Raw genomic sequence first — 23,712 nt, 5'->3', positions numbered from 1 at the left:
GGAGAGGAGGGGCAGCAAGCTCAGCTGGCTGTCCCCAACCCCGGCTGACCCCCAGCCACACCCGCCTCGACCTCGCACCCTCGGTGCACACGCAGCTATAGGTGTTGGGTCCGTCCAGGCACTTGGCGCCGTTCTCACAAGGGGTGCTGGCACACTCGTCCACATCATGCTGGCACAAGTGTCCGGTGAAGCCTGCAGTGCCCAGGGACAGCGGTCAGACAGGAGGTGTCCAGGGGAGACAGCAGTGGGTGGCCCCCACCTCCCACTCCTCAACCACCACCCACCAGACCAGCCTTCCCCAGACAGACATGGTTGCTATGGTGACGGCCTAGTCGGCTGCAAGAGGCAGCACAGACACCGTCCGGGGCCCAGCCTCCAGCCCCTGAACCCCTGACAGCCCAGGGCCCAGCCCCCAAAACTCTGACAGCCCAGCCCCCAGCCCCAGCCCTCAGCCCCTGAACCCCTGATAGCCCAGCCCCCAGCCCAAAACCCTGACACAGCCCGGGGCCTAGCCCCCAGCCCCCGAACCCCTGACAACCCAGGGCATAGCCCCAGGCCCTGAACTCCGACACAGCCTGGGTCCAGCTCTCAACCCCCGAACCCGACAGCCCAGCCCCCAACCTCAAGCCCCTGACAGCCCGGGGCCCAGCCCCCGAACCCCTGCCAGCCCAGCCCCCAGCCCCCAAACCCCGACACAGCCTGGGCCCAGCCCTCTGCCCCCAGCCCCAAACACCGACACAGCCCGGGGCCTAGCCCCCAGCCCCCGAACTCCTGACAGCCCAGGGCCTAGCCCCAGCCCCGAAACCCCTGACAACTCAGGGCCCAGCCCCCAGCCCCAAAACCCAACACAGCCCAGGGCCCTTCCCCCCCACAAAGCTCCAGTCTCTGCAGCCCTCCCTTTCAGTTCCTGGGGCTCACAGGCAGCTGGCAGCAGTAGGGCTCCCTCCCCGCCCATGGGGACCATCTGCCCCGGGGATCCATTCTCTGGGGGCCCCAAGGAGGCCCCCCGGGAGAACAGAGCCACCAGCATGAGGCCAGGGTCCACCAGGAAGGCCAGAACCAGGCCCCACACTCCAGCTCTGCTCCCAAGGGTCCCTCCCAGACACACGTGGATGATACCTCCCCTCACCCCTGCAATACTTGCATCCCTGCACTCCTGAGTCACCCCCAAACCTCCCGCACCCACTGCTGCACAGCAGCTCAGCAATAAGGCACCCCTGCGCACTCCCCGTTCAATGGTATAGCACCCTCCACCCCTGTGTACTCACCGGTGGGGCACTCGCACAGGAACTCGTTGATCTTGTCCACACAGCGGCCATTCTGCAGGCAGGGGCTGCTGGCACACTCATCCGTGTTTACTTCGCAGTGTACGCCCTCATAGCCTGGGAGGTAAGGTGGGGCGAATGAGGGGTGCGGGGACCAGAAGCAGCCCCCCAGGGACCGCTCACTGCAGGCTCTGAACGGAGGAGCTGCTGTGTCCCGCGACCCAGGCCCAGAGCAGAGACCAAGGGCCCAGGAGCCCACAGCCCGGAAACCAGGGGGACGCACCGGGCATGCAGATGCACTGGAACTCTCCGATCTGGTCCAGGCAGGTGGCATCGTTCTGACACGGGCTGGACACGCACTCGTTGACGTCCACCTCACAGCGTGGGCCACTGTAGCCCTGCAGACACTGGCACTCGAACGAGCCCAGAGTGTTCATGCACTTGCCGGCATGCTCACAGGGGTTGGCACCTGCAGCAGGGAGGCCGGCACTGAAGCCTGCATGGGACTGGGGCCCTCTTAGGGCCCCCGGCCTTCCCAGTAGCTTCTGGCCCACCACCCTATGCAGATGCACGCACATACATGCACACTTGTGCACAAGCATGCACACAACACGCAGTGACACACACGCACACAAATGCATGCACGCACACACAGGCATGCACACAATGTGCGTAACTATGCGCGCACACACCCACTCACGCACCCGTACCCAGGGAGCACTCATCCACGTCCTGGCTGCAGGCGGGGCCTGTGTACCCCGAGGGGCAGGTGCAGATGGCCTTGCCATTGACGGGATTGGTGTCGCAGTCGGAGCCCTCATTGCAGGGGTCGCTGATGCAGGCGTCGTTGAGGTGGCACAGCAGGCCTGATGCACGGAAGGCCATCAGCGGGGCTCAGCGGGGCTCCCCGGAACCTGCCGTGCCCCACCCGCCAGCCCTGGGCCCACCTGTGCTTCCATGCGGGCATTCGCAGTAGAAGGAGGCCACGCGGTCGTGGCAGGTGGCCCCGCTGTAGCAGGCAGCGCTGGCGCAGTCGTCGATGTTCTCGCTGCAGTCCTCGCCCGTCCACCCGTTGACGCACACACAGTTGTAGCCGCCATGTGTGTTGTGGCAGGTGCCACCGTTCTGGCAGGCGTTGGGCATCAGCTGGCACTCGTCCACATCCTCAGTGCAGTATTGGCCTGGGGGGCGTCGGCAGGTGGGCCCGAGCCCCCGCCCACAAGCCCAGCTCCTCCCACAGCCCCGCCCACTCACCTGTCCACTCCGGCGGACAGCGGCAGTTGTAGGTGTTGACGCCGTCCACACAGGTGCCCCCGTTCCTGCAGCTATTCCCCGGACAGTCATCGACGTTGTCCTCACAGTTCTGCCCAGCAAAGCCTGCGCGGGACATGCAACAGTTGGCCCGCTCCCGTGCCCCGCCACCGAGGGAGGCAGAAGAGCTGGGCCCTGATCCCAGGGGCCCCAGAATTCGGGGCCCCACAGTGGGTCCCTCCCACACCCCTCTCTGGGGGTGCCAGGGAGAAGGGGCCGTGCGCTGGGCAGGGATCAAGGGCGTGGGGTGCCCCCAGCCCGTCCGCCAAGTTACCAATTAATCTGCTCCTGCTCAATGATCAACCCAGCAGCGGGCGGCTGCGTGCTGACTCACCGCCACCCTCTGGGCCTTTGCTCCCCTCAGGCTCTCAGGGCCTTCCTCAGGACACGCCGGGGAAAGTAAAGGCACCCTGGAGAGTGGCCTGGGTGCTCACTGCGGCCGCAGCCTGTCCCCAGAGCCTTAGGCAGGGGCAGGGGCTGAGGAATGCTCATCTCCCAGGGCAGCCAGCTACCATGACCCAGGGAGGCCACCCTCCAGGGCCCGTGTGGAAGACACACAGCCATAGAGGGGGCGCCTGGGCCTGAGTGGCAGCACAGCAAAGAGGGTGTTCCCACGTGGACCCCCGAGCATCTCACGGTGCAATTCCTGAGCGCAGAGCCAGGAGTACCCCTGGGCTCCACTGAGTGTGACCCGAAAACAGCAAACAATGACAAAGAAGTGAGGCCAGTGGCAGGGCGGGGGAAGCGAGGGCGGCCGTCCCTCGGGACAGCTCGGTGCCGTGGCTGAGGCCAGGCTACAGGTCCACACAGCTCTCCCACAGGGCAGTTCTTTCCAGAACAACAGCAGCAGGACTGACTCAAAGAGACCTGGGGGAGTGGCATGTGCACAGGGCCCCCAGGCAGCAGGGGCACCCCGGAGTGCTGGCGCCCCCGCTCACACCTGCCTCCCAGAACAGCAACATCAGCTCTGCTGCAGTTCCAGGAAAACAGAGCCCAGCAGCAACCACCCCACAGGGCGCCTACCCAGGGGGCTGCGGGCACAAGGGTGCCATCATTGGTTGTCCACCAGGTGTGGGAGGCCCTCACTGGGCCCCCACCTGGCCTGCCTCGTCTGCGCAGTGCTGCCTGCCCAGCGCCCACCAGGCGCCCCTTCCCATGGCACCCCCAGGGCCCACTGTGGAGGGAGGGGGGCGGTACCTGGCAGGCAGGCACACTCGTGGGTGGTGTCGCCCGTGGGGCGGCAGGTGCCACCATTCTGGCAGGGCGAGGGGCTGCAGGGCACAAAGGGCAGCTCGCAGTGGGCACCAGTGTGGGTGGGCCGGCAGGCGCAGCGGAAGGAGCCGACCTCGTTGTGGCACGTGCCCCCATTGCGGCAGGGTGCCGGGCTCTGGCTGCACTCGTTCACGTCCTGCCGGCAGGTGCGCCCGTGGAAGCCGGCCGGGCAGGTACAGATGAACGAGGCCTCGAAGGCCAGACAGCGGCCACCGTTGGTGCAGGGGTTGGAGGCGCACGGGTCAGCCTGCTGGCACGTCTTCCCTGTGGGCAAGGGCACGAGACCTCAGGGGTGCCCCCAGACCTGCCCCCGTGGCTCAGGGCCCACAGCTGCCACTGCCTCCCCCCAGAGCCCCCCACCCTCCCCAGAGCCCCCCAGCCTCCCCAGAGTCCCCCACTCCCTCCAGAGCCCCCCACCCCCCGAGACCCCCACTCCCCTCAGAGCCCCCCACTCTCCCCCCAGAGACCCCCCACTCCCTCCAGAGACCCCCTCTGGCACGGCGTCCCCTCAGCTTCCGGTGAGGCCACTGCAGCAGGGGCAGCCGCTCACCTGACCAGCCGGGGCTGCAGCGACACTTGTACTCAGAGAGCGTGAGCAGGTCACACGTGCCGCCATTGCGGCAGGGGTTGTTGAGGCAGGCATGGTCCTGGGGCGTCAGGCAGAGGGGTCCAGAGAAGCCCAGGCGGCAGCTGCAGGTGTAGGCCGGGGCACCGGGATGCTCGGCCACCAGGCACGTGCCCCCGTTCCTGCAGGGTGCACTGAGGCAGGGGTTGGGGTCCTGGCACCGTGGGCCCGCAAAGGCGCTGCTACACCTGTGGGTCACACAGCAGGGCGTCCCCTGAGCACCCCCACACCCTCAGGGTGAACCCGGGGCTCCCGAGGGAGGGACTGGGACAAGATCTTGGTGGGGGCCCGTGGGCTGTGGCAGGGGCTGGGGTCCTGGCACCACGGGCCCACAAAGGCGCTGCTGTATCTGCGGGTCACACAGCAGGGTGTCCCCTGAGCACCCCACTCCCGAGGGAGGGACTGGGACAAGACAGGGGCGCAGGGGGCAGAGTGCACAGCTGGACCCGGGGCCAGCCATCTGGGCAGCAGAAGAGCCAGACTCGAGGTGGCAGCCCCTGTCTTCTGTGCGCTGAGTCCCGGTAGCAGGTGTGGACCCCTCAAACCCCTGCTCAGGTGAGCATGGGCTGGCATGTGTGTTCCTACAGGACGAGGAGCCGTAAATCGCAGCCGTAAATCAGGACGCCTGCACGGGGGCTGTGAGACCTGCCAGGCGGCTCCCTTCCCAGCAGCTGAGCTGCTGAGGCAGAACGTGACTCCAGCCCCCATGGTGCCGCTCCGCTGGGCAGGCTGGTGGGGGGGCTCGGGGGACGCAAAGCTGCAGGGCAGCCGAGGACGCCTCAGGACGTGGGGGCTTCAGGGTCCCAGAGCTGGGGGGGTCTCTGTCGCTGCTCCCACCACCCGGGAGGCAGCTGTCGGCTGTCATGACTTTTATCTGTGGCCATGGCTGGGGTAGGCGACAGGGACCAAGCAAAGGGGCCACTCAGCCGCCATCTGCTGCCAGCGCCACAGTCCCAGAGCAACTGGTCGGAGCAAACCGCCTCCCTCTGCAGGGTCGGGGTGCCCCTTTGGCCCTCTCCAGCTCTGGATCCAGTTACAGACGCCCTGGGAACCCCGTGGTGGCAGCCCTTCCCCCACGCCGTGAATGCGCCTCATTGTCAGGGCGGGTGGCCCCTCCCCCGGGAAAAGACGCTTTTCTTCCCAGCCCCCTGCACTGGCAGGGGTGGGAGGCATCTGCTCATCCATGTCCAGTGGGGGGCCGCCCCACACTCAAGCAGCCCCATGGGTGTCCTGACATGTCTGATCACAGCCACACTGGCCCCTATCCCGTGCACCCAGCACGAGGGCCCACGGGGACCACCTGGACACGCACCATACATCTCAGAGGGGAAGCGCTGGCGATAAATCCAACCCAACCTGCCTCGACAAAGGGCAGCACAGCAGGTGCAGCCTTGGCGGACGCAGCAGCTGCTCCGGCAACGCCAGGAAGGCGGGGCATGGCCAGGAAGGCTCCCGGAGGGGCGGAGGGGTTGAGAGGCCCATTGTTCCCGTGGGCTGGCATGGAGGCATCCTGCCCCTGCACTGGCACTGCCCGGAGGGGGGCACGGGGGCCGCCGGGCAGTGCCCCCACATGCCCCTCAGCTTGGCTGTGCTCCCGCCTTCCCGAAAATTCAGCAGTTCCCTAAGACTCCGTCCTGCCCGCTGGGAGGCCAGGGCTAAGGGGCCCGGGCCTCGCTTCCCACCCACCGCGGCAGGTCAGGTCAGAGGCAGGTAGCACAGGGCCCCAGAAGGGCCCCCTGAGTCATGTCTGTCCTTGCCGACACCCGGCCCCTCCGTCCTGCTCAACATCTCCACTCCCCACCCCGCTCCCAGGCGCTCCAAAGCAATGCAGGCCCCAGAGCATCAGAGGCAGATGGTGCCTCGACCTTTCACCCAGGGCTAATTCCAAATTGTGCTGTTTTCCTTTCTAAGTAAGCAGCCATCTGCCGCCCCCGGGGGACAGATGACAGCTCCCCCAACCCCATGCAGGGCAGGGACTGAGCAGTGAGCAGTCAGTGGCTTGGCTCCCCCTCAGGAGCCCCCCCCCCAGGGCCCACTCTAGCTGGGGAAAGCATTCTCAGGGGACTCTGGGGTGACGGCTCAGCCCCCTCACCCCCGGGGCCTCTGTCCCAGTGAGGACCAGCGCTCCAGGGGGCATCTGCCAGAGCCCCACGCACTAGGGCACACCCCGGAACAGGGCATGGGCAGGAACGCGTGTCCCAGCACCCAGGGCCAGCGCCCCCCCCACACACACAGCCTGAAGGGTGGTGGAGGAAATCACTGCCCCTTTCCCAGGTGTTTTCAGACCGCACCTGTCCTGTGGCACTCGCGAGGGCGGGGAGGGCAGGGTGGCCCCAGCCCTGAGGCCCCGCCCACAAGACCCGCCCTCCGCGAGCCCCGCCCACCGCAAGGCCCGCCCTCCGCGAACCCCGCCCACACCGGCCCCTGCGCCCCTCTGCGCAGACTCCCACCTCCGCGCCCACCCCGGCTACCGCCAAGTCCAAAGTTTGCCTGGAAGTGGTTACTCACAGGGCAATAAAGGAGTGATCTCCAACCAGACCCCCAACCCTATGCCTGCAGGCTCGGAGCAGGCCAGCGCCATCTGGGGGTCGTGGGCCGCTGGGGCTGGGGACTGCTCCCTACCTCCCAAATCTCCCACGTGACTGGCAGCCCCACCAGCGCCCGCAGCCCACCAGGACAGCCCAGGATGGTGGGCGTGCTGGCAGGCTGGGGGTGGCTCATGACCCCACGGTTTAGAGGGGGCGCTGTGACCTGACGGAGCGTCCGCGACATCCACCTGTATCCCTGGACAAGTCAAAGCTCAGGGCTGACTTGTCCTGGGCAGGACCCCGCCAGATCTCCCCAGATCCGGGAGGCCTGGGGAACTTTTCACAGGACAGTCGGGCTACAGGGAGGAAGTCGCAGGAGGTGCAGGGTGGGGGTGGGCCAGCGGACTCCGGGGTGGGCCAGCGGACTCCAGGGTGCCCAGCACCGTGGGGAAGCCGTCCCCACCCTTTCCAGCTGCCAGGCTTGGGGACCCTGAAGGCGCCCTCCAGCCCACTTCCTTCAACTGTCAGGCTCCAAGCTGGGGGCCGGCCAGGAAGGGCTGCGGCAGCTGGCGGGGGAGGGGGCTGTGGTCTCCCTGGGCTCCATAGGCGTTGGGCTGGAGCAGCAGAGCCACCAGGGGGTGGCGGGGACCTGGGAGCTCCCATTCCCAAGCCGTTCCCAAGCCGCATCCCTGGAAGCCAGAGAATGTGCAGGAAGAGGAAGTGGTTTGGGAAGCGGCTCCTCTCCGCGGGGCTGGGGGTGCTCCTGGGACAGCACCTTCCCACCAGAGAACAATGCCCACGGTGGCCCATTGTCCCCGCAGGCAGGCATGCCCACCCCCCACGTGGGAAGCGGAGGGAAAGTGGTGAGGCCCTGGCCGGCCAGTCTGAGGACAGCGCTGCCCCCAGCCTGAGGCCAGGCCCGGACGTGGGCGGCCTCTGCCTTCCTTGGAGGGCTGCGGAGACCAAGGAACGGCACACAGCGCTCAGTCCCCAGATCTGGAAGGAGGGACGGTGGGGAGCAGGGGCACTTCCTCCCGACTCGGCCAGAGCACAGCCAGCACCTCTGCCTCCGCCTCTGCCTGCTCCAGCACCCTGGGGGCGGGGGGGGGGGGGGCAGAAAGCAGTATTGCCCACAGAACCCCCTTCTCACCCACAGGTGGATGCTCAGAGGTGGTCCCTGCTACATGCTGGCATCAAGGACCCCACAGGGAAGCCCCTTCCCACTCACGCTCGGGCTTATTCACTGGGTCACCACCCCCGACACCCCTCACAGCTCTCGCTGCTGCTGCCCCTGTGGTTGGGGGCGCCCAAGGGTCCCCCAGCCCCTTCTGTGAGTGGGGGATGTGCAGAAGGGGTTTCTCACCTGAGTGCTCCCCAAAACACGGGCTCCCAGACAAGGCTCCCTCTGCTCCACCGAACCCTAAACCAGGGGCTGTGGGGGGCTGGGAAGGCGGCAGCTGACCGTGGGGCAACCCCACCTCACACACCAGCACAGCAACAGGGCCCGGGAACCCAGCAAGGCCTGAGAGTAGAATTAGGGGGCCTGCCAGGAGGAGGGGACGCTGCACCCAGGGCCGGAGCCCACGGTCAGCTGGGCCCTGGGCAGGGCTGTCGTAGCCACAAACCACTTCCGCGAGGGTCAGCCACCGGGGGCGAGCACACGGTGGGGCCCAGACCCTGAGTCCACCCGCTGCCTGTCCCCTGTGCCGCCCGGCCGGCCCTGGCAGGGAAGCGGTACCTGCTCGACCAGCCTGAGGCTGAAGGGGAAGCCCCCACCGTCCCTGAGGGCCCTGGGCTTGACCCGGAAGGCCCAGAGGTGGAGGTGGCAGCCGTCCCAGCCCTCAGGAGCAGGGGCCCCAGGGGACGGAAGCGCGTCCCCTCACCCCTGCCCAGCCTCTTACTGCAAAGCTGTCGGGGAAACACTCAAGGCCTCTCCCAGCCGCGCTTCCAGTAACCGCGCTGTTTCCGTGCATCACAGGCCAGAGGAAGCGTGGGAGGCGCCAGTCACCCCCTCTCCACATGGCCTGGCCCTCCGGGGTCCCCCTGTTGCCCTGAGGGGAAGCAGGGGGTCCCCGGAAGGAAGGGCCGAGTGCCCAAGGGGCTCCTCCGCACCAGGACCTGCCTCAGCGGTGCCTCCAGACGAGCTCAGCCCTCTGAGCAGGGGGCTCAGCCTCCAGCCCCCGAGAGGGGTCAGGACACCCACAACACTCCAGAAAACACATTTCTAGAAACGCCCCCGCGATCCCACACCCCGAGACTCGCCCAGAACACAGCCCCGTCAAGCCGGGACTGCAGGCACTGAGGTGGTGGCAAGCGGGAGGGAGGGCCACCCGGCCCTGGGCGTAGGCTGGCAGGAAACATCCCCGGGGCTGCTCTGGTGGGTGCCCCTGGGGGCCAGGCCCCCAGCCCAGCAAACCCAGGCTCCAGGCTGCTCAGCCATTTCCCCACCCTGCGTGCCCATGGGTAAGACGACAACCAGTGACCTGCAGGGGGCCAGGGCTGACGCCCAAGGGCAAGGCTGCACATTGGGGACACAGAACATTCTAGAACCACAGAGATGGAGGTCCCAAGAACCTCCAAGCCCCCACTGCAAACGGCTGGGCGGGTTTGAGGAGGCAGAACTCCCCACCAAGACGCTGTCCGTATACCCAGCCTGAGACTGCAGCCCCCAACCCTGGCCCACCCCAGAGGTAGTGAGAGGGGCGGGGTGGACCAGCCTCGGGTAAGGACGACACACGGGCTCCCCAACAGCAGTGGCGTGCCAGAGCCCACGGGAGAGCCCAGACCGGCAAAACCTGCCCTGCCAGGTAACCTGGCCCACTCCGGGCACCGCACCCCCTCAGCGCTGCCCACCGGTGCCACCTGGCCGCTCACAGGCCCTCAGGGCCACAGGCCTGGTCCCCTCTCAGGGAGGGGTCCAGCCCTGCCACTGTGGGTAGGCGGGACGCCCCTCTCCATCCCCTGCAGGAAGCTCCAGGCTCCCCCCACCCTCCCATTCCTGGATCACTCCCGGCTCCGTGCCCTGGAGCCAGGCGCTCGTTAAAGCCTCTGGGAAAGTTATGGAAAGTTCTGGATGCGTCTGCACATGAAGGTGGACGCTGACGCGAGCTAAACTCACCTCCCCACCCAGGCGCGGCCACTTCACCGCCTGGCCTTGGCGGCTCCCACCCGGAAATCAGGCGCTCCCAGGCAGCAGGGCTGTGAGCCGCACACTGGGACCCCTGCACAGGCACGCCACCTGCCCTGCACAGCCGTGTCCTGTCACTGGGGACGGTACTCTGAGGGACAAAGAGCGGCACTGACCGGCCCCATGAGGAGGCAGCAGGCCGGCCCAGGGAGCAGGGCTGTGTCCCCGCCGAGGCTGGCCGGGAGCCACTGGGCCGCCAGCCGCCCCTTCCTGCTCCAGCCTGGGTGTCTCTTAAAAACATGGTTTTTTTTTCAGTGGAAGCACACTGGCTGCGCCTCGGACGGGGTGGCCAGGAGAAGCCCCTTCCCCCAGCGTCCCCCCATGCCGGGAAGTCCCGCTGCAGCCTGTCTCTGAGCTGTGTGTGACCTGCAGGTGACTCAATGGAAACAGCCGACAGGTGACGGATGACGCGGCTGTCCCAGCCCCCCGCCAGGAGGGCAGTCACTTCCTGTCAGGGGGAGGCTCCCCTCTGAAACGGAAGTCAGAGCCCCTTGCTCGCTGGGCAGGGCCGGGCCGGGCAGGCCACAGGGGCAGCAGTTGGCACGTGCCCGCCCAGCAGGTCCCAGAAGAGTGGCGGCCTGCACCCAGGTCCTCAGCATGGGCAGCGCCTGCCGCCCGCCCGAGCCCCTGGCTGACCCGCTGGGGGATGAGGATCCTGAAACCAGCACAGTCAGCTCGAGGGAGCAGGGGAAGTGAGCCCGGCGGCCCGCGAGCGTCAGGAGGCCCCCGGCGGAAGCCCCCTCGGCAGGCAGCTGTACTCCGGGCGCTGCTGACACGGCCTGGCCACCCCCGACACACTGGGCCTGGGGAAGGCTCCTGAGGGGCGGGAGCAGTCACTGAGCGCTGGCACGCAGGTGCCCAGCTCCAGCCAGTCCCGGGGCCATGCGGGGCCGCGCAGGCCTTCACGGGGAGTCGGGACTTCCTGAGGGTCATAGCTGCAGGGGCCACACCCCAGCACCACCCAGGAAAGGACAGGGCGGCCCCTAACCAAGAGGGAGCTCTGGGACCTCCAGCCCGCAGGAGCCCCAACCCTGCCCCTCACTGCCCGGGGACCCCCGCCAGACTGTCCCATCCACAGCTGGCCCTGCCTCCTCCAGGGTGCAGCCCCTGGCAGAGCCTTGAGCATGACTTCCGCTCCGACTCGTGGGTGGACCTGGGGGCGCACAATGGGGTCTCTGTGGGCTCGCTCGGCCGACTGCCAGGCCAGTCTGAAGCAGGTCTCGTCCCCAGGGGAGGGCAGGCCAAGCCTAGAGGCGAAGACCAGACGGCCCCTCAGCCCCCCAAGACCCAGCTCGGCGTGGGCATGGGAGAGACCGTGCCGCCCCCAGCCCCCGCAGCCTGGACCCCGGTTTGGGCAGCACTGAGGCCTGCCGCGCTCCGGCCAGGCCAGCCGCGCAGGGAAGCCACACATAATTAATCACACAGCACTAATCCGCCTCCCGACAATGGCCGCCCCGCGCTGAATCCCAGCTGTCGGGCTCTGAATAAAAGGAAACAAGATTTAGGGCATCAAGCGTCCGCGAGGCTTCTGCAGAAGGAGAAAGACCCCCAAAAAAAGCAAAAAAAAAAAAAAAGCAAAAAAAAAAAAAAGAAAGCAAAGCAGTGTGCATTCATTAGCGTTCCACAAAGACACAATGGCTTTGTCCAGCGCTGCTCCAGCCCTGCTTAATTGGCTTCAGTTTGGGGTGGGCGGGGCGGGGAAGGGCCTCGAGGGGGGGGGGGGGGGCAGGAGGCGCAGGGTTGTCAAGGGGATGAGGCCCTCAGCAGCTGGAATGGGCGCTCTGCCGCCTCGCCCACTCATTATCCCGCGCAGCAACCCAAGTTGAAGGGCAGCAGCAAAGCCCCCCAAGGCGGACAGGCTGCAGGGCCGGCCGCACCCCCCACAGATCCCGGGTTAGGGCCAGCACTCTTGGACACCAGCAGCCACTGACACCACCTAGAGGTCACGACAGAGCGGCATCTGGGCCAGCTACCTGCTGCCCACCTCAGTCTCACCTAAGGGTGTCACGCAGAAAGGGGGCGCGAGGCCTTGACTTTGAGATTCTCAGTTTCCTGCTGAGATACCACCTGCTCAGGGGGCTCATTTGCCCAGGAGAGGTCACTGCAGGGGGCGTCACCTGCTGGAGGGAGTCACCTGTGGGGGGGGTCACCTGCCCAGGAGAGGTCACCTGTGTGTGTAGGGTGCTCATGTACCCAAGAGGAGTCACCTGCCCAGGAGGTGTCACTTACCCAGGGGGCTCACCTGCCCAGGAGTGGTCATCTGCCCAGGGGGCTCATCTGCCCAGGGGACTCACCTGCCCAGGAGGGGTCACCTGCCCTAGGGACTAACCTGCCCTGGGGGCTCACCTGCCCAGGAGGGGTCAACTGTGTGTGAAGGGGTCACCTGCCTAGAGAAGCTGAGCCAGCTGGCAGTGAGGGGGCTGGGCCTCTCAGTAAGTGGTCCCGAGTCCACTCACCAAGAGTGTCCCTGGGACTTGCGGGGATTCCCCCCTCCCCCACATCCAGGCAGCCCAAGGTGGCCCTGCGCTGGCCCTGCAGTGAGCAGCGGCCCCACATGCGGCATAATTGTTGGTGATTAAGTAATTGGCAGACTCTGTCCAATAAAGGCAGCACGTGACGTGCCCAGCCTTCTGGGCCATCTCCAGAAGACAATGAGCCAGTGTTCTGTCCCGCGGACGGCGCGGCAGGCAGGGGCTCCCACAAAAGCGACAGGTCCGCCGGGCGCATACTCACACACAGGCCTCCGTGCCGTTGGCCGCCACTTGGCACTTCCCGCCGTTCAGGCAGGCCTCTCCGGGCTGGGAGCATCGCAGGCCTGGGGAGGGGCGAGGGAAGGGTCAGCGCCAAGGGCCCTCCGGACCCCCCACCTCTGCCTGTCCCAGGGTGAAGGGGGTCCCAGGAAACCCCAACTACAAGGAGCTCTACAACTCTGCCCAAAGTTCTGCGGTCAGCAATGGGGCGGGCAGACAAGGGCCGGCAGGTGGACAACGCAGAGTGGCCAGGAGTGGCCACCTGGAAGCCCTGGACAGACGCTCGCAGGCAACGCTGGCCCCCTCCCGCCCCCCACCCAAGCCTCGCGGGGCAGAGAGCAGCCAGCCAGTCTCTGGGATTGTCTGGCTGTTCAAACACGTTCTGCAAGGGGGCGGCGCTGGGGGCCGGGGGGCGCGGCCAGACTCCCGACTCGTGGGAAAATCCGACAGCTGCAGGCCCGCCGCCCCGCCCGCCGGCAGAGCCCGGCCCGGCCGGAATCAGAGCGGCCCATTGTCGCCGGGCCGCCGCCGGGGGACAGCCCCCGCCTCCTGGACACCCAATACCTGCTCTCTGGGGAGGACATCTCCGGGGACGCCCCCCCACCCGAGGGGCTGGCGACGCCCCATTCGAAAGGAATCGGATCTGTAGTTCCCGGGAAGCGCCCAACTCGCGGGCGCTCGCGCAGAACCCCACTTTCTGGACACCCACTTCTGATGGGGGGAGGTAGGACCACCACAAGGTCCCTCTGAGTGCCCCCTCCCGTGAAGTGGACAGCGGGGCAGCGCCCCCCACCCCTCTCTCCTTCCCAAACTCGAAGTGCAAAGCGAAAGTTGCGCGCGCTTCCCCCCGCGGGTGGGCGCGGCCCACAGCCCACCGCCCCGAGCCCGGGGCCCCACGCCGCGCGCCCCAACATCCGCTCCGGCGCGGGCCGGCGGCGACAGCGACAACCGGCCGCGAAAGGCAACAGGAAACCCAGACCGACTCGATTCAAATCGAAAACTCGCAGGCAGCGCGCCCGGGAGCGTCTGGGGGCCCCGCGTGCGCCGCCAGGATCCGCAGCCGGAGCGGGGTCCGCGCCCGCGCCCCGTGCGCCCCCGGCGCGCCCCGCCGCCAGCGCCCCGCGCGCTCCCCCCAGCCTCGTGCGCCCCCCGCGCCCCGGCCGCGCCCCCGCCCCGCCGCCCAAAGTTTCCGCGGCACGCGCCCCCCGCGCGCCCCCCGCCCCGCCGCCCGGAGTTTCCGCAGCGCGCGGAAAGTTGCGCGAGGGCGCCTACCTCGTGCGGCGAGCGCGGGCAGCAGCGCCAGGCAAAGCAGGGGCGCCAGGAGCCGCAGCATGCCTGCCCGCCGGCTGGACGCTCCTCTCCTCGGCTGGCCCGCGGACGGCGCCCGGCCGCGCACCCCGGCCCGTTCCTTCGCTGCGCTCGCGCCCGCGCCCGCGCCCGCGCCCCGCGCCCCGCGCCCCTGCGCTCCCTCCCGCGGCCGAGGCACTAGTGAGGCTCGGGGCCGCCGTGCGCTCCGCCCCCCGCCGCCCGGCCCCGCCCCCGCCGCCCGGCCCCGCCCCGGGCCCGCCCCGCACCGCCCGCCCCCGCGTCTCCCGCCCGCGCCGTGCCGCACGCTCCGGGGGCTCCGGGCGCTGGGGCCACTCCCGGGGACTACTTCTCTTGTTGGGAAGTTTTGTGAGGCGGAAACTTTTGTCCCGCGCCGCGGAAGGATCCGCGGACCCCGATTTGCATCTCAATAGCCGAGGAGGGGGGCGCGGGGGGTGCGCGGGACTGCCCGGCAGCTGGAGGAGCGGCCGAGGCCAAGGTGGGGACCCCGACGCCGGGACCCTGGCAGGAAGTTCGCACTTGACCGCGACGCTGCGGCCCAGGCCCGGGTGCTCCACCCCTGACGGTGACGGGGCGGGGAGAGCTGACTCTCAAAGCCGGGAAGGCGCTGCGGAGTCACCCGCAGCCCCACGGCCCGCCCGCGAGGTCAGGCGGGGCCGGGGCTGCCCCCTGGGAACGCACCTTCCCCGCAGCAAGTTGGCCCGAACTCTAGCCCCTTCCGACCTCGCTACCTGTTTGTGGCCCCCTGGCCCCGTGCTGCGGCCCCCACTATCGCGACTCTCACCAGTGACTGCCTTGGAATGTCCCAGTGTCCCCAGGGGCAGACCCTAGACCCAGAACCGTTCATTGGACAGCAGGAGGCTGTCCACCTTGCACCCGGAGCCTAGCGCCACTCGAGGGATTCTGAAGGGGTCTGGGTGGCTGAAGGGCACAGGGACACAGGACTGGCACCCACAGCTCACCGGGGACAGTCCTTCCCTCGGACACGTGTGCTGGACCCTGCGGGAGCCGAGTCCCACCAGGGTGGCAGCTGCTGGGAGCGAGAGCAAATGCTCTGGCTCAGGACCTGGGGTCCACCTGCTGGGAAGGAAAGGGGCAGCCCAGCTCTGCCCGCGGGCACCCCTAGGTACCCACCTCTGCCCCCGGGCCACAGGAAGCTCTTCTGCCCCCCCCCCCCCCATATACCTCACAACCAGGCTGAGGAGACCCTCCCCCAATCCGGAAGGGGCTGGGCTGGGCTGGGCTGGGGAGGGGGTGTGAAGCTTTTCATTCACAGATGAGTTCAGGCCCTGGGGAGCCACCCCGTCCCCTCTCAGCTGTGCGGGCTAGGGAGTTGGAGGGAGGAACAAGGGGGTGCTGTTGGCCAACTCCTGGGGGGGCAGCTGGGAGGGGCTTTGGAGAAGAGGAGGGGGTCGAGGCCCAGAACCCCATGGGGTGCAGTGCTTTGGCTTCAGGAAAGTGGGGAGTTCAGGTGCACCCCTGAACAGCCTGCGCAGAGTCAGGTGGGGGAGAAAGATACTGGGTACCTCTGAGCCCTGGCCCAGCCCCTGAGGCCCTTCCCAGATCCCACAGGGAGAATGAGCACCCCCCCCCCATATCTTCTGCATATCCAGGGTGCTGTGGCAGGCCCCGCTATGGGACCACACACATGTACACACACATATGTGCACATGAACACACACATGCACACATAGGCATGCGCATACGCACACACACACCCTCTCTGTGTCTGCGTGGGGCGTGTGCATAGCTCAGGCTGGAGTGTCCTGACCCTGGCACTGGCCACCCCTGGTTTCCGCACTGTGAGGCTGCAGTGACTGGCAGCGTTGGGTCTGGGATGTGGGTGTGGGGTGCAGGCAGAGAGCCCTGCAGGGGGAGGGCACCTCATCCCTGAGGGACTGGGAGAAGCTCCCAGGCCAGAGAAGGGGACAGGGCTGTCCTGAGCTGCCCAGTACTGTCTCCGGGGCCTCAGTTTCCCCTCTCCCAAGTGAGCCTTGCTGCCCTTTCCTGAGGCTGATGGGGGAGGCACTCTTCAATGGAGAAGCGAGAGGTGGCCAGTGCTTCCGGCCCGGTAGACAGCTGAGGAGCAGCCTCCCACAGGCTAGCACCTCCTGGGCTGCTTTGCCATGTGCCCTGTGCCCACTGGTGCTGGTCTTCCTCTCCTTCACCCTCACCTCCTCCAGGAAGCCCCTCTCCAGTTCCCCCTCCTCATGTCTCGGACACATGCTGCTGACCCAGGCTGAGGGGTTCGGGCAGGGACTGGGCTATGGGTTCTTGGGTTGAGCCCATCGATGGATGTCCGGTGCATTCCTCCCTCCCAGGTGTTCCATGCCTGTGCCCGCAGGGTTCCAGCTGCCACACGGCACAGCGGACCCCAGCGCCCCCCCAGCTGTGGTCAGAGCCCTGCTGGACAGCGTGGCTGTGAGCCACCTGCAGGGCCTGGAGTGGGCGGGGGAGGCACAGGTCTGCCACAGCTTTGCCCAGGCAAGTCCCTCACAGGAGCTGGGGGGCGGCCAGGTGTGGGTGCTGGGGACGCTCCGCTCAGCGCAGACCCCTGCAGGAGCTGCACCCACAGCTGGTCACTGTGCCCCAGGAAGGTGGCCGGCCTCCGAGGTAAGGCCTCCCTGGGAAGCGCTGACCAGGCAGGGGCACTGCTAGGGGAGTCTGTGTGAGCAGGCCGTGCCACCTCCCCCCACCCAGATGGAAGTTATGCACCTTCTGGAAGAGCACTTTCTGGAAGTGCGCTGAGTGCACGGGCACGGGCGCTGCCCCCTCCCGCTCAGGACCCCTGCCGAGCAGAGCCGAGGCTGCCTTTCGAGAGCCCCGCCCAGCCCAGCTCGGCTGCAGGCTGCAGCTTAGAACTTTCTCCAAAAAGAAAGCGCCCCGGGGGACGAAACCGCTGAGCCACGCCCCTGGGGCTTTGGTACAAACGGTACCAACTGGCCAGTCAGCCTGAGTCACGGAGAAGCCAGCCAGCATCTCCCAACTGTCTCCACTCCCTCTCCCCTTCCCACCTCCCCTCTGCCTCGGTCCACTCCTCCCCCTCTCCTTTCTTCCTCCATCCTCGCCTCTCCTTCCTTCCTTCTGTTTCTCCCTCCCTTCTTTCTCCTCCTTCCTTTCTCTCCCTCCTCCCACTATCCGTTTCTTCCTTCCTGCTGTTAAAAATAGCTCCGCGTTTCCCTTTTTTAAAAGTTCATTTTTGTTTTCACAAAGAAGAAATAGTCATTCCAAAGCAGGGTCCCTCTCGTCCCTCTGGGGCAGGACTTGTGGAGGAAGCAGTGTGTGTCTCTGGTCACCATGCAGCTCTGCCCCTCCTCCGCTGGCCTCCGAGCTCCCCTCCTCCGAACTCTCTGAGTTCCCAGGGCTCCAGACACATTTAAACATGTTCAAAACTTCCGTCCTCCCCCCTCCCACGGTCCCTGTTAAAAAGAAAATGGACTGGAAATGGGGTTTGGGTTACAGGGAGCGCGGGGTGCCTTCCCGAGCAGAGCAGCAGACATTAGCAGGTTCGGCACATCTGTGAGTTATTTTCATGTCCCAGGGGGAAGGAAAAAACTCCAACAATACTTAAGTAAGACCAGAATTCTTCCACGTTTTTGCTTTGACAGCTACGGAAAGTCTGCCAAGACCCGCGGCTCTGGAGTGTCGGCGTGGGAACCTGGGTCTCACAGACACTTGCCCGGGGTCATTCAAATGGGAACCAGCACCCTGGTGGCATCTGTGTGCCAGGCCTGGCCCAGGCCTGGGGGCCAGCATGGGTTTTGCAATCTGGCTGTCCTGCTGGGCCCTGCCGCTCCCTATCTTCACAATCAGCGTCTCCCTGGGGAACATTTCTATAATCATCTTTAAAGACCAGCAAGAAAGCTCTGGAGTCCCTGTGGTCAGGCTGCAGGGCCCCTCTGAGGGGCGGTGGTGCTGGCAAATCTGCCCCATGTCCCCTGCAGACCAGCTAAGCTGCATGTCTAGGGGCTCTTGGGAAGCGGTGAGGGTCAGCTTCGGTGGTCCCGGACCCCCTCATGCAGGCTGGCGTTTGCCTCCTGGATGGTGACTGGGGGGGTACACCTGCCCATGAGACTTGGGTGAGGACCTGAGTGGCCTGTTTGCTCTCGGACACCGTCTCTAGCTGGGGCAACACAGGGCACAGGACCCAGGGTACAAGAGCACGGGGGCACAGCTGCTCCCGTGACCCACCTCTGGCAACCTTGGGGACAGCCAGGCCACCTGGTAAATGTGCCCAGTGTCCCCCCCATCCTGGGCTTCCTGAGAGGCATCTGTCCTCTCCCTGGGGCCTCCAGCATGGGTTGGAGTGGGCGGGGGGGACACCGGCGTCTCTCCCAGCCCCACCACTCCAGCCCTGCAAAGCTGGGGCGCTGGGGAGGGGCCGGCCACGTAGCCTGAGCCCAGGACTGTCCCCCCACCTGCCCGTATGCCTGTCCCTACAGGTACCATGTCTGCCCCTCGGCCCCAGCTGAGCCCAGCCCTGGGGTGCAGCCCCTTCCTTCCAGCGAGGCTGTGAGGAAGCAGCGTCTCTCCCGCACACACGCCAGGAGGGTCCCCGCGCTTGGCCAGGCAGAGCCTGGGGAGGGCCAGAGGCTGCTGCCCGCAGTGGTCATCCTGCGTGCTGGACGAGGGCGGGCATTTCTCTGCGCCGCAGCCGGCGAGGGGGGCACCTGCCAGCACCTGCACCCCACCTGCTGGCACGTGGCTCTAGGGAGCTTCTCGCCGGAGCGGTGTAATGAGGCACTTCTGCCAGTTCAATTATAAAGCACGCTGACGTGCCACCACAGGAGCAGGCAGAGCACCGCCGCCCTGGGCCTCCCAGGCTGGGCAGTGCCTGTGGCCCATCGCTGACATGGCCCGGAGCTCTGGCCCAGGGCTGGAGGCACAGGCCCGGCTTTGGGGAGAGCACAGAGACGCCTTCCCACCCCAGGAGAGGACGCAAGGTCGAGGACATCGCTGACGTCCAGCTCCAGCCAGCTGTGCTAGACGTGACCGCGGGGACAGGCCCCTGCCTGGCTTGTCCCGAAAGCGCCTCTGCCGCTCTCGTGTCCCTTTGAACGGTTGTTTTGTTTTGCTTTTGGTGTTGGGGCTATGGCCAGCAGTGCTCAGGCCTTACTCCCGGCTCTGTGCTCAGGATCGCACCTGGTGGGCTCAGGGCACTATGTGGGATGCCAGGGATCAAACCTGGGTAGGCCACAAGCAAGACAAGCACCCCCCACCAAGCTCCAGCCCCGCTTTAAATAGTTTCATATGCACTTTATTGTGCTTTGCACAGGGCCTCTCCTGATCACCCAGTGGGTCCGTTTCCCAGAGTGGGTGACAGCACCCCACACACACAGCGAAACAATCCAGGGGACGTGCAGTAGCCTCAGTGCTGTGGGGGGGATGTGCCTCTGCCCCCTCACATACACAGGTAGACTTGCAGCGCTCATGACTTTCCTGAGGAGAAGGCGGGAGGCCAAAGACGTCTGGGAGCGGGCGAGCTGGTCTCACGTGCCCCCAGTCAAACCGGCACACAGAGGCCCCAAGGACTCGGACCCAGCAAGGCGGACACTGGAGCCAAGGCCCCTTCTGAGTAGCTCCCGCTCTCCTGCAGGCGCCTTGCACTGGGGGCCAGAGGGGCTGGGGCATGGGGGGGGGGGCCTGGCTGCCCCCTTCTGGGAGGTCTGCACCCCACAGGGGTGGAAACCCCTTCTGGGGAAGGTTCTGGACGGAGCCCAGAGCACCCAGCAGCAACGGAGATCCTGCCACACATCCCAGAAAAGCCCCACTGCAGGGGTCCTGCAGGGAGCCCAGAGCCAAGGCACAGGCAGCCTCACAGGCCATGTCCTCAGAGGCCCAGAGTGCTGTGAGATCTGATGAGTCCCATATCTGGGTGACAGCATCCCCTTCCCCCAAGGAGCTCAAAGCACAGGAAATGGGCCAGCCTCCTCAGCCTGGACGCTGCAGGAGGAAGGAGTCACGAGAAGCCAGGCCATGGGGGCACCGGGCCACAGGGGCCCTGAACTGTGGGGTGCCAGGCTTCGAGGGCTCAGGGGCAGCCAGGCCTTCCAAGGTGCCCCAGGTGGGTGGGGTCTGGGTCAGTCGCAGTGGGGGAGCCTGCTGTGCTTCCTTCGTTACAGACTGATGGGGAAGGTTGGGGCACAGTCCCCTCCACAGGCTGCCCTCAACTTCCTTCGTGCCGTTCCAGAGCCAGGCCCCATGGGATGCAGGCACCCCACTCCATGGCGTGCTTTTGGAACCTCCCGTAGAACCAGCCTGAGTGCAGGGACCCCCGGCACAGCATGGTACAGCCAGACGCCCACCACGGGACTATGCCAGGCCAGCCCGTCTCCCTCACACGTGGTCCCCCACTCCCTCTCACTCCACGTGGCCTGTCTCCCTCAGATGTGGCCCGTCCCCCTCACACATGGCCTGTCTCCCTCGCAGGTGGCCCCCACTCCCTCACATGTGGCCTGTCTTCCTCACATGTGGCCCCATCCCCCTCACAACGTAGCCCGGAGCTGTCAGGGTCGTTGGGAATCAGAACCTGCCCCAGTGAGCTCCTGTCTGCTTCTAGAAGGACGTTCCTGGCTCCGGCAGGTGTGGGCAGTGAGCCCGAGGCCCCTGGCCGCGACAGGGACGCACAAGCCTCTCTCTCTCTCTCCCTCTCAGGCTGGCGCCATCCTGCCCAGGAGGGGCAGACTCAGGAGCCCACCAGATGTCAGGGGAAACCTGCCCCTCTCGCAGCGCCCGGCCACAGGAGCAACCCGGGGAGTAGGGGGCAGGGGTGGGGAGGAAAGGGGAGAGGGGCGGTTGGGGGCAGGCTGTCAGCCCCCCACCCCGCAGCTGGGCTGCTCCGGCCTCGTTCCACCCCTGCTTCCCGCAGGACCGTGTCTGGGCGCCCAGGGCGGGCCGAGACCAGTGTGAGGGGCCCCTGCGGCCTGCCCAGCCGCGGCCGCATCCCACCCGAGCAGGCGCTCTGAGGGGTCCTCCAGCAGCTGGTGAAGACCCCCGCCGAGGGCCCTCCCACCCGCGGAGGGCTCAGAGCAGGAACGTCCGACGTCGAGGAACCGAGCCACGCACTGGCCACGACGCACGCGCCCCCCAGCCCCCCAGCCCGCGCCCCTCCCAGCCTCGTGCCCCCCAGCCCCCCCAGCCCGCGCCCCTCCCAGCCCCGCACCCCCGGCCCCGCACCCTCAGCACTGTGGCGGGGGCGCCCATGGTCCGCGAGGTCAGCGCAGCCCGGGCCAGCCGCTCCAGCTGAGCCTATCCCGAGAAAGTAACGGAAACCCCGCGCCGCTCAGAGCCGCCTGGGCTGTTTTTTTTCCAGTGGAGCCTGGAAGCGGCCCAGGGTGGGGGCAGGAAGCCGCCGCGCGTCTGTCTAATTGAATAATGTGCGGCTGGAGCCTGCGACGTGGGAAATGCTCAAGACGCGGGCGGGGCCCGGGCCCGCGGCCACAGAGACAGCGCGGGACCCCGGGCCTGGGGATGGGGACCCCGTGCGTGCAAGTGCCCATGCGCGGGGACATCGTGCTGCATGCGCGTGCCCATGTGCGGGAATATCTTGATGCGTGCGCGTGCCCATGGGCAGGTCGTCGTGTTGCGTGCGTGCACCCAAGGGGTTGCGTGTTGCATGCACATGCCCGCAGGGACGTCGTGCTGCGTGCACGTGCCCATGTGCGGGGGGGGGGGGGGGGAGGAACATCGTGTTGCGTGCGCGCACCCGAGGGTAGCTTGTTGCGTGCGCGTGCCCGCGGGAACGTTGTGCTGCGTGCGCGTGCCCATGTGCCGGACTGTGCTGCGTGCGTGTGCCCGCGGGGCCTCACGCTGCGCCTCAGGTGTGTGGGTTGGCGCCCCGCTGACCCACACGTGTTCCTGGTGGGGCCTCTGTTCCGTGTCCGTGCACGCATAGAACAGACGGGGGCCAGGGACCCGGGGCTCTGCGCGTCCGCCCAGCACTAGGAAGGGCTGATGCCAGGGCCACGGGCTGCCGGTCGCGTCCCCTGGGGTGCACCCAGAGGCGGGCCACCTCTTCCATGCAGTCCCACAGCACCCAACTCCACCGCGTGTGCCCCCGCTGGGGCCCAGGTTCAGGGGTGAAGCCCCAAACCATCCATCCTGGCCCTAGGGGGCTGGAGCGATAGCACAGCAGGTAGGGTGTTTGCCTTGCACGCGGCCAACCCGGGTTTGATTCTCAGCATCCCATATGGTTCCCCAGAGCACTGCCAGGAGTAAACTCCGAGCATTGCCGGGTGAGACCCAAAAAGAAAAAAAAAAAAACCTGGCCCTGGGCCTGAAAACTGGAGGGCTCTCCCCCAGCTGGGAGGCTGCCTGGGTGCCTGCGCAGGTCCTGCTGATGCCCCAGGCCTTCTTGCAGTGACCAGTGAGGGTCTGGGCCGGACAGCAGGGCCCCTGGGGCTGGGGGTGAACCTGACAGGTGGGGCAGGTGGGTCTGCTGGAGCCCACTTTAATCAGACACCCTTTTACCTTGTTCAAGCGGATGTCGTGACCATCATGGGGTAGTGGGGTGACCCACGCCAGCTTCCGGGGCCCCAGAGGGCTGCCCTTGGGTCCGGCACAAAGCTGGAGGCGTCAGGCTGTGCCCCAGGTCCTTCCTGCAGCGGGCAGTAGGGCAGGCATAGGCTGGCTCCTCCCTGCGGGGAGGCTGATGCCACTTCCCTTGGGGGGTCTCTGCCGGGCTCAGCCCCCAGGCCCTGGGGCTGCCCTGCCTGTCGCTGGCCCCAGACCCCCTGCAGCGCCCTCGGAAGAATTCTGGGCTCATGCTGGCGACTGTTTCCGAGGGGAACCTAACGCACGTGGGGAGCAGGCCGGGCGGAGCGGCCCACTGACCCGGGCACCCCCTCCGCTGGTTCTCACCATTAATCATCTTGATACTGCGATACTGCGCAGAGGAGTAATTACCCAGTAAGTGGGGGTTTGTTTATCCTCTCTCCCCGCTGGCAGCGGGCTGGGGCAGGCCCAGCAGGGGTGAGGCGCAGGGGGCGTTGCCAGGGAAGGAGCAGAGCGCCCTCCGCCCCCATTGGGGGTCGGGCACCTGGACACAGCCTCGCTGGCCCTATGGGTGCCTGGGATTCTGCGCGGGGTTCTGGGCAAGGTGGCACTGGGTGAGCCCAGCTGCTTCCGGCGCGGCATGCGAGGCCTCTGCTGGCCCAGCCTCCCATGCTTGTGTGGTCCCGGCAGGTGGCGGGTAACGGTGTGGGCTCCAGTGGAGGGAATGAGAATATGCTGGACCTGGGGGGGAGGGGCACGGAGCACCTGATGCCAGAGGCTGGTTCCTTTGAAGGTGGCTTCTCTGCGGCTGTGAAAGCGCGCCCAGCTTAGAAACGCGGATGGGTGCTGGGCGGGGGGCGCCGTGGGGGGAGCCTGACACAAAGGCTGGTCTAGGGCAAGGTGAGGTCCTGCCTGGGGGGCTCAGGCCCACTGTTCCAGGGTACCCCAGGCGGAA

General features: G+C 67.0%; 1 protein-coding gene across 1 annotated transcript in view; it reads right to left on the bottom strand.

Annotated features, from left to right (window-relative positions):
* Positions 1-14,386, bottom strand: part of NOTCH1 (notch receptor 1) — a 28,680-nt gene extending 14,294 nt beyond the window's left edge. Inside the window, exons 1-10 of the mRNA XM_056132767.1 lie at positions 14,211-14,386; positions 12,922-13,003; positions 4,399-4,661; positions 3,774-4,112; positions 2,520-2,642; positions 2,213-2,446; positions 1,976-2,131; positions 1,549-1,734; positions 1,269-1,382; positions 79-192 (exon numbers count right to left, since the gene is read on the bottom strand). Coding sequence (XP_055988742.1) covers positions 79-192; positions 1,269-1,382; positions 1,549-1,734; positions 1,976-2,131; positions 2,213-2,446; positions 2,520-2,642; positions 3,774-4,112; positions 4,399-4,661; positions 12,922-13,003; positions 14,211-14,271 — 1,672 coding nt within the window. The 5' untranslated portion in view covers positions 14,272-14,386. The remainder of the gene's footprint in view (positions 1-78; positions 193-1,268; positions 1,383-1,548; positions 1,735-1,975; positions 2,132-2,212; positions 2,447-2,519; positions 2,643-3,773; positions 4,113-4,398; positions 4,662-12,921; positions 13,004-14,210) is intronic.
* Positions 14,387-23,712: the final 9,326 nt, after the last annotated feature.

Source organism: Sorex fumeus, unplaced genomic scaffold (genome assembly GCF_029834395.1).
Source record: "Sorex fumeus unplaced genomic scaffold, SorFum_2.1 ptg000095l, whole genome shotgun sequence".
Classification (NCBI taxonomy): Eukaryota; Metazoa; Chordata; class Mammalia; order Eulipotyphla; family Soricidae; genus Sorex; species Sorex fumeus.
The sequence above is the reverse complement of the archived record's forward strand: the minus strand, read 5'-3'. Positions and strand labels throughout refer to the sequence as shown.